This window comes from Fulmarus glacialis, unplaced genomic scaffold (assembly GCF_000690835.1).
Source record: "Fulmarus glacialis isolate BGI_N327 unplaced genomic scaffold, ASM69083v1 scaffold16747, whole genome shotgun sequence".
NCBI classification, from domain to species: domain Eukaryota; kingdom Metazoa; phylum Chordata; class Aves; order Procellariiformes; family Procellariidae; genus Fulmarus; species Fulmarus glacialis.
This window is the reverse complement of record NW_009223945.1, coordinates 5,546-15,782: the sequence shown is the minus strand read 5'-3', so window position 1 is coordinate 15,782 and position 10,237 is coordinate 5,546. Positions and strand designations below refer to the sequence as shown.

The 10,237-nt window shown below is 38.1% G+C and overlaps 1 protein-coding gene across 1 annotated transcript in view; it reads right to left on the bottom strand.

Annotated features, from left to right (window-relative positions):
• Positions 1–252: 252 nt before the first annotated feature.
• Positions 253–10,237, bottom strand: part of LOC104079835 (probable ATP-dependent RNA helicase DDX60) — a gene marked incomplete at its 3' end in the record, with an annotated part of 13,758 nt that continues 3,773 nt past the window's right edge. The window contains exons 6-13 of the mRNA XM_009582003.1: positions 9,291–9,452; positions 8,228–8,386; positions 7,603–7,744; positions 6,306–6,467; positions 4,780–4,882; positions 3,930–4,045; positions 1,538–1,701; positions 253–505 (exon numbers count right to left, since the gene is read on the bottom strand). Of these exons, the coding sequence (XP_009580298.1) occupies positions 253–505; positions 1,538–1,701; positions 3,930–4,045; positions 4,780–4,882; positions 6,306–6,467; positions 7,603–7,744; positions 8,228–8,386; positions 9,291–9,452 (1,261 nt within the window). The remainder of the gene's footprint in view (positions 506–1,537; positions 1,702–3,929; positions 4,046–4,779; positions 4,883–6,305; positions 6,468–7,602; positions 7,745–8,227; positions 8,387–9,290; positions 9,453–10,237) is intronic.

Below are 10,237 nucleotides of genomic sequence, written 5' to 3'. Positions count from 1 at the left end.
AATAAAATAAATAATTTATGTATGCAAAGTTTACAAAGCAAAACAGGAAAAAAGCTATAATCTAATTTCATTGGATACTTTACGGCTGACTCAAAGGATCTTGAAATTGCAAAAGGGGGCCACATCTTTCATGTTCCTGAAACAGGGCTGTATTTACACACCTTTATTCCAGCTGAGAATGTCCAACGTCACTCACTCTCTTGGGTAAAGGGAGCGGAAGTTGAATACTGAACATGAATTTGGTTATCATACCTTTCTCTCTGCAGTGTTCCTTCCACACTTCTAAACAGGCAGACAGTCCTGTCATTTCTGCGCTGAACTTCACAGATTTAGTTTTAAGGGTCTTGAGAAACTTCTCCAATTTATTTATTCCAACAGTCAGATTTGCTTTTATTTCCTTTTCAGTTGGTACACACAAGGCTTTCCATTGCTCCTGTTCTTTCTTTTCTTCTTTAGTTTTTAGTCGCCTGCTGTTTTCCTCTGCAATTGTTTCCGCTTTACTTTTCTATCGAATAAAATGAAGATATTTAGAACTAACCATCACTGTGTGCAAGCATCATCTAAAAAAAGTTAATCCGTAAACTCAGTCACAGCAGGTACATTATAGGTTTCAATTCATCTGTGTGATGCATTGTGTTTTGGGAATTGTTTAAAATAATACTTCATTCTGAAGGAGATATAATTTCTGAATCCCAATATATGGTGCTCAAAAGAGCTTCCCTAAGCTTCATTTTAAGTCAGTATAAAGCTTCACAAGTAGTATAAAAAAGCACAAATGTGGAAAAATAAAATAGCAGATGTCTGAAAGTTAAATTTCAAGCTTTTATTTTATACATAGGTAATAGTAATTCTGATCATACTGAGATGCTTTTCAATAAGTTAAATAAAAATCAGAGTTCAACTTTACTTGAAGTTAACAAAGTTATTTTATATATAGACTTTTACAGGTAATTCAACAGGCCATAATCTATAATCCATAGTACAGTCTATTATGAAATATTACTTAAATTATTATTGCTCAGTATTCTTCATGAGCATGCAAGTACATGCTACACAACCTGTGATGTCTGAGAACGTTCACATAGTTACAATTAATGGCAATACCTACAGGATCTTTCACAGAGAATGTTTCCAAATAGGGCAGGGAAATAAATAACTGAATAATGGTTTTTCCAGTATTTCTCAACAGTTTCTTAAAGTAAAATTAAATTCATGAACTCCAGTTTCCTTCACTCCACATTATAATACTGGCCATGAGCCAAAACCTATCAGCCTTTACAGAGTTCATATATATTAAATTTTTTATTTACTTGTGCCTGTTAAAATATAATCACTCATCAGTATTCCTAACTAGGAACAAAAATACTCTTGCCAATTAGCTAATTAATTTTTAAGTACAAAGGCAATTTAAATTTCTTCATCTGAGAACTACCAGTGCATTCAGAATATAAAACTTCAGCGGCGGGACTCATATAGTAGAAATCCTTTCCTGGATAATAGAAAAAAGATTTGGAAAGGGCAACTTGAATAGACTCACATGCTTTTTTTGTGTCTTTTTGACAGCAGCATTAGCATTCCCTGACACATCCTCTTGATGTACAATAAGTTTTGAAGTGCTGTCTTCCAAAGTGCTTCCATAAAAATGACGAAAAGTCTGTAACTTTTGTATTTGTCTTCTTTCTTCTGGATCTTTGGATTTTGCTGCCAACAAATATAATTGATTAAAAAACACTCTGATAGAATTCCAGCCTAATCTATTTCCAAGAAGAGATACCTGGGTAATGGATAAATTTCCTAAAAGTTCCTCGTTGACCTAAAGGCCAAAATCACATTTTGAAAGAGGCTGGCTACTAAGACTCACTGAAATCCAACAGTACTTTGAATTATCTGACAGATAGTCAATAGACTTGAATTCAAACTACTTTAGGCACACATTAAAAATACTGGAAAACTTAACAAGCAGGATGCCTGGAAAGAAATTATAACTCAGCAAAATGCCTAGGCTTCTCACACAGTCCATGAAAATGGGAAGGTGTCTTCCAAAGGCATTTCAGATGATCAGAAAGAGATCTCTTCCCCATGAAAACAAGACTGTCCTCAGAACATGAATAAAGCTTCTGGAAGAACACTTATGCTAGCCAATGGAAGATAATGAACTGAGCACGTGGATACTTCCACACTCAAGCCTAGCTATTTCTCTCTGCCCTAAAATCAAAACAGTGAGTCAGTTTCTGAGTGTGAAGACCCATCTCAGATCTTTGTTTTTCACAGGAAAGACTGAGATGACATATGCCAGCATTCAGAGTATTCATGCAAGGCAGGGAAGAGAGAAGGCACTCTCTTCAGCTGGAGTGGACATAAACCTTCAACTCCAACATTATGGAAGGTGCTCTAGCTACTCTTCTGCAAGTTATGGTCTCTAAACCTCCCGCTGAAATCACAGTGCACGAAAAAATGCAAAAAATCATCCAGTCAGAAAGGTGAGCAGATGGAACCCTGGTTTCATACGTCAAGTGGTGCAAATACTCACTCAGGAAGCAACATTTCTAAGTCACTGAATGAAAACCATAAGCGATACTAGAAGTACCAACAGTAATCCATGACTTCTCAACTCCTGGTAGGTTTGTCACAGTTTAATTCACTGTATGACGCAATAGATGATGGGAACATCTTGGAGAGAAAGCTTTGTGTACTTGCTGGTACATACGGTATTATATACTTCATTTCATGTAAATATGCAAATCTAAGATCAAAACTAAGTCCATGGTTTGTTTTCCTTAGTATCTCAAACTGGAAAAAACTTACAGGAAACTATAATGCATAACCTCAAGAATTATGATACAAACAACTTTTGTTTACTTCTGTGCTGGTTTTAGAGGGATGGAGTTAAATTTCTTCATAGTAGCTTGCATGAGGCTATGTTTTGGATCTTTAATGAAAAGAGTGTTGATAACACAGGGATGTTTTCGTTACTGCTGAGCAGTGCTTGCACAGAGTCAAGGCCTTTTCTGCTTCTCACCCCACCCCACCAGCAAGCAGGCTGGGGGAGGCGCCACAAGAAGTTGGGAGGGGACACAGCTGGGACAGCGGACCCCAACTGACCAAAGGGATATTCCATACCATATGACATCATGCTCAGCAGTAAAAGTAGGGGGAAGAGGAGGAAGGGGGGGATGTTTGGACTGATGGCATTTGTCTTTCCAAGTAATCGTTACACATGATGGAGCTCTGCTTACTTAGAGATGGCTCTAAACACCTGCCTGCCGATGGGAAGTGGTGAAGAATTCCTCATTTTGCTTTGTTTGCGTGTGCAGCTTTTGCTTTACCTGTTAAACTGCCTTTATCTCAACCGACAAGTTTTCTCAGTTTCACCCTTCCGATTCTCTCTCCCATCCCGCCAGGGCCTGGGGGAGTGAGCAAGTAGCTGTGTGGTGCTTAGTTGCCAGCTGGGGTTAAACCACAACAACTTCTTTTACTTCTTATTTTAATTCTGTTCTCAAGAGATAAGATTGGCTATGCCTGCACTGTGCAAACATCTGAGCAGATTTTGCATATGTATGGATGTGCTTACCAAGCGTTATCCAAAGTACATATTTAAACATTAAACTGCTCATGTACATACAGTTTGCTTATATAAATCTGTGAAGCATTTTGCAAGCAAAAGGGAATGTATCATAAACATCTGACCAAAAATGCTCATTCTGTTATACTCGTTAGACCTATTTAAGATAACACACAACACATACACATAATGCACAGGCACATCAGTTTAAGTATAACTTAGTTATTGCAGTAGCTCTGGTTTGGCAAGTATTTATACAGCTGCAAATATTTTCTGAAATGAGAAGTCCTTCTCCAAAATCACGGTAACCTTTACAATACTGTTCTAATCAACATAGACACATGGGCTTCATGTTAGTTTTTCTTACCATCAGCATTGCACTGTACTCGCTCATATTCCTCAGTTAAAGGTCTGCCAGAATGCCAGTGACAAAGCTCATCAAATTCCTTGTATTTAATAAGTGAAGTAACTGCAGGATCATTGCTAAATATACAAACATTAAACAGAGCATAAATTAAAAGTGTTTTCCAGCATCTCTAACGAAACATTCAAAACATTCAAAAAACTGGATATTTATCAAAACACAGTTTTACTGTGGCAGAAAACCAACATAGGGTTTAATTCTCCAATATAGCATGTGAAGATACCCTCAGTTTTTCAGAAAAAAAATACTAATAAACAAAGTAAGAAAACCCCCACTTTTTCACTTATTTTCATACAGATTAATCACAGAACGCAATGTAACTATATAAATCGCACACTGGCTAAAAAATACTCATTGCGCAGCACAGAACCCACTTCCACAGGTAGCAGAGCAAATGTAAAGGATAATCTCTTTTTTTTTCTTTTTTCAGTATTTTTATTTCATGTTTTTCTTCTCCTGAAATCAATCTGAGCTTTGCAATTTAGGATAAGGCCTTTCAAATACAAATTGTACACTTAGAAAAACAGTTCCAGAATGTAGAATAAGAATCAAAGACTATAACGCAAACAAAGAACAGTATGAGAAATTATGGATATATTGACTCTTATCCATTCTTGTTCTGAACTTTCTGTTAATATTTACACCAGTACATGTAAATGTGAAATTTTACACAATCATAGCAAAAGCTCTTCTACATTTGTACAAACTGAGCATAATATGGATGTAAAGTGCAGGGGAGTAGAAAATAAGCCCATATAATGTTATTTCATTAAACTAAAACTCATATATGTACCTTTCTAAAACAGGTAGGTCTTTCAAAACATCTCCAGCATAATCTTCAACAAGATCAGATTTCACTGAGATTAGTCCAATGTTAGGTATTTCTTCTTCATAGTCTTTACAGTATAAAAAATAATTAATACTGTTTAATTAAGAATATATATAATTGTGTATCATACCTGAAAATTCTGTCAAGTTACATTATAAATGAAATTCTATCAAGTAAAATTTGCTAAAAGTAAGCAGCAGTCCACTAGTTCCCTTTTTCCTGTTTCTTCTCCAGTATGGGAAGAATAATGAAGCAGACATCATTATTGCTTCCGATTAGATATTCTCATAATCCATTTTAGACACCTACACTAATTTTTTGAATGCTACAACCCATCCCATCTCACAGGCATCTACTTTCCTGCACTCATTCCATAAAGACCACAGTCTCCTAAATATGCACTTTCTACTTCACTTATGTTAGATGACTAAAGATGACATGTAACATTGTGCACCCTTGTCATGTTTGAAGTCTAACCACATCTTCAGTCTTCAAGGTCTCCAAAGGAGATACAGAAGCAGACAACACAAATGCTGTGCCAGAAGATGCCTTAATATCCCACAGATAACAAAGAACTGTCTTTTTTTGCCCACTAGAGCCCACTTTGCCCACTGGACATCTTTGAAGCCAGCTGAAGAACACTCACAAACTTAAGTAGAACTATATTCCAGCCTGTACTGAACTTCTTACCAACTGTCTCTTCTAAAGATTTATACAGTTTGATAGGTTTAAAACAAACATTTGAAGATTGTAACAAAACTGGTTCTCAAGAAATGTCAGATACCAGGCAAAAATCTCTACCTACTCCTTTCAGATATTCAGAACAGGTCTTGAAAGTGAAGGAAGAAAACAAATAATCTCTGAGCCAACTATGCACTTCCCCAATTATGGGCTACTAAACAGGATGATGATGTAATTTAAGACACTTACGGGCAAGTCACATTTCTACAACCTTCAAGGATTGCAATGTGAGCTACAGTGATGGCTGGACTCTCTACCGTTTGGGCAACTATTCTGTATTTCACTTAATTTGCTGCCCCCATGCCCAATACCTGCATAACCGTATGTCAACATGTACAAAGATGTTCTTCAGAGACAGTCTTCCTGCAGTGTAGTTGTTACTTTAATTATGAGTAATTATTATGCTTTTTACTATTATTTGTATTACACTAATCATAATGGTTTTTACCATACATACAATAGATTTGGGCTAGCAATCATGGAACTAAACCCAATTCCTACTGAAGTCAATAACAATGCTTGTGCTGTCTACGGTGGAGTCAGAATTTCACCCATAAGGTGAAAGATGTCAGACTTATTTTGGCATCAGCTGTGAGTTTTGCTAGTGAGTTGAAAGGAAGGAGGAGAGGATCCATAAAGCATGGATTAGATTTGTGATCAGGATAAAATCAGATCACTACTCCTGGAACTTTTAGTGATAGTAATGAAAATCATGCTTCTAACTCTCTAATTTGTGGAGTTGTCAGTACCTCTAAATAATGTCTGTTCCTGTTCAAGAAATAGTTGGGACGTCTTTCGTATTGGGAAAGCATCTCCAAAATTGTATTTCACAGCCAATTTTGTTACAGTGTCCCATAAACATTGGTATTCATTCTCCACTTCTTTCCCCAATTCCTTTTTGAACTCTAATCCTGCGCAGGGAGGGAGGAAAGAAAGAAAGAAAGGAAAAAAAAAAGCTTTAAAATTAAAAGTTTCCTCAAACAGAACCTACCTATTCACCTATGCAGCATCAGGCACAAAGACTTCAGTCCTAGCCAAGGTCTTTGGTCATTAGAACAAATTAGGACAGAATGTTGTACATTCACAGTTTTTAATAGCCCACGGTATAAATAACTAAATGTACTGAGATGTATTTTGGAAAGAACACCAGATTTAGACTGTCTGTGGAAGTCTGCAAGCTCCACAGCTAAAGAAGAGTTTCTCTCACCTTCACCTCCTGCAAGGTAGGATCTTGAATTGAGAATTTTCTTTTTAGTGCCCAATAATAGGTATCATTATAAAAATAAATGTTTCATATTCCTAACTTATATTTCCTTTAAAAATTCCTCTACACTTGCTTTACTGAGGTACATACAGGACATCTTGTGACTAGATTAATAAAGAAAGTGTTCTGGTTTACTATCAGACAGACAGACTCATGGCAGAGGATTTCAGGTAAACAGAATTACCCTGAAGGAACATTTGCTACAAATCTTTTTCCATCCTTTCTTGCTCTGTCAGCTTTTGTAACTTTTTTGTGAATTTTAACACATCTGATGGTGTTCTTAAAGCTCCAGCTCCCAAATTCATGTATTTACAAGACAATACATGATTTTGTCTGAATGAATCTCATCCGAAATTAAAAATGTTATCCAACGTCACAGTGACATTAGGGATCGAATCTAGTTTCCATTCTGACTGTGTTGTACTAAGACAAAATGAAATGGATAGAAAACCAAAGGGTCTGGCATACCAAATAACAGCGACAGAGAGCTCTTACTACCTATGCTATATCACTCTTCCTTTGCATAAGTACAGGTGGCACATCAAAGATATAACATGGTAAAGTATTCTGAACGAGTACTGGTGAAAGACACTTTTACATGTGATTTTCTAGACTTGGCTATAGAAAAAAGTTTCCCTATTATTCCATAAAATGTATCTATTATTATATGGGTAATTAGAAAATTGTGCTCATTTCTGCTTGTACAAGCAGTTTCATTCTCATTTTGCAGCTTAATAAAGTTAGAAATGTAAGAAAGCAAACTGTTCAACAAAGATAAATACCTTTAGTGTATTCGACCTCATAGTAATGTGCAAGATTCATGAGCAGTGAATCATCATTTAAGTCAGGCAGGTAAGTTAAATCCAATTTCCAATCATTTGTAGCACTTAGCTGTGTCAGAGCAAAATGCGTACACAACTGTTGCTGTTAAAATAAAGCAAACAATTCTTATGGAGCACCTTTTCATGTGGAGGGATCAAAGCATTTCCAAAGCAAGGTTAGCTACCACAGATTTTATTGACATGAAAAACAACACAGTTACTTGACTTCTCTGTGATCAGGAAACTGCCTTCACTGTAATAACCAACTTTAAACAATAAAAAGGCCTGCCATCAAACTTCCCATACTGGATGAGACCAAAAGGTCCATCTAGCCCAGCCACCTAACACTAACGCTGGCTAACTGGAGATGTCTAGGAAGAGGTCAAGTATAGAAATATTGCCCCACACATTCTCTTAGCCCCACTGATTTGTGGCTTAAGATTCCTGAACCAGCTAAGGTTTGTTTCCAGCAGGTACATTACGTTCTTTGATCTCATCAGACGACTAAAGTAGCATATAAGGAAAATGAAAACTGAAATGATAATTGCACCTGCTGACAGGGGAAGTAAGACAGTGCTATACATACCATTTTTATTAATGGTAAAACTTGCTTAGTCCAGCAGGATTTCATGATCCTAATCTGAGCTCTCTGTGAAAGAGGCATATGAAGAAGAAAAGCCACTGTAAGACATTGCATTCTACAGAGGTCAGCTGCTTCTTCTGGAGATAGGGGTTTACTTCTTCCCTGTTGAGAGATGATAGATAAAAAGTTGACCACGTCCTTCAGTAAAATAATTGTGTTCACCTGTGCTTAATTCAGTGGTTTGTACTTTGTTAAAGCAGCTAATAATTTTGATCTATTTAAACAATTTGTGCATTGTAATTACTTGTGGATACATTTACCGCAAAATGAACATTCTTGTATGTTGGTAGATGCAGATCAGTTATAATGTAAAAAAAAAAAAAAAAATCTCTTTTCCAGAAAGAATATGACTATGAAAATCAAGACAAAACTTAAAAAAAATTGTCAGTGTGTCTGGCTAGAAATGTTATTATTTTAAGAGGAAAAGTTAATATCTAGATACAGGCCTACGCTCTTTTCTCAACTGCACAGCAAAGTCTGTACAAAAATAGAGCTGTGCTAATCACTTGTAGCTATCCTGTAGTCCACTGAATATGTGTCTCAAAATGCGTCTGTGTTAACTTGATGAAAATATAAGGCTTGCAGCATGGTCACAAAAATGATGTCATGACCGCATCTAGAAAGAAATCTTTTTTCTGAAATGTCTTGCTAACTTGAGGAAAAGTGTATTCTTCTGTAAAAGCTAGTATGCCACTGAACTTTAGGAAAAGAAAAATAATGAGCACAACTACCTTCTAAGGTAAAACTTCCTATGGAAGTAATTGGTCCTAAGGTAAAACTTCCCCCAGGAACAGCCACTGCGGCAGGGGGCACAGTGCCACCCACAGAGAGACCACGCTCCTTTGGAAAAGATGTGGCCAAGTAATTATCTGAACCAGACCGCCTACAGAGTGCAGTAACAAAGTAAGCAGCAGGGCCTCTCTTCAGCTTGGGATCTAGAAGGACAGCCATCTCTCCTGTTAGCAAAATGGTCACTGTGCTGAAAATATATTCAAAAAATTCTTACTCTTGCTGATTGCTCTGTCTTTGCTCCCATGGAAGTATCTGCATTTTCCAGCATGCTGCTGTATATTTTTAATCCCACGGCACAAGCAAGAACACAGACCACACACCGAATGTCAGATCCTTCAGGCCACAGTTGTTTCAACAGACAGACAGTCTGGCGAACCTGTAGTCATAACATTATGAATAACACAAATGACTGCTGTAATAAAAATTACAAAAAAAGGACAAGTCCTATCCTTTACAGAGTTCCATCAGAGAAGGGAAAAAAAGGACATGAAAACTACAGAAGGAAACATGGGCACAATCATTAGTCAAAATAGCTCTTCTTTGGCATGTCCCTGAGGGCACCAACAGCCCTGACTGTCCCTGCCCAACCCCTGGGGCCTGCCCCCACCTGCCCAGGGTCCCCCTTCAGCCCCTCGGGGCCGTCAGTCCCTGCCCCAGCGACGCTGCGGCAGTGCCAGTCTCCAGCTCCCCACAGCCCAGCAGACTGACAACCCAGTCTGGCCTCGGCCCATTCCCAGGGAGGTGCCTGATGCCCGGGGTTGCAGCTGCCCGCCGGCTGCCCTGCTCCTGGCTGGGGCAGTGGGACAGGCCCTGGCTACCAGGCCCTGCCCTGCTGCCTCCAGGGGAGCCCCCACGGCCCAGGCCCCAAGGGAGCAGCCGCCTGCCCTCGCTGCGCCCTGATGTTTTTCTGCTCCTGGGGTATCTAATTACTGAACTCGCCTCAGGAAAGACAATCATAATAAAACAAAATATTAGCAGTAGCCAGGCAGCTGTGTTTCTACTGACTTTAAAACGCTTTCTAAGTAACACCTTTTTTTTTCCTGGACTGAAAAAAAAATCAGCTTGCCGGACCAGTATCATTGCCACCGAAGTCCAAGGAAGCCTTGCTGCTCTTCTCTGCAGGAGCAGAAGTACAGTCACAACTTAACGCTCAGGAAAATG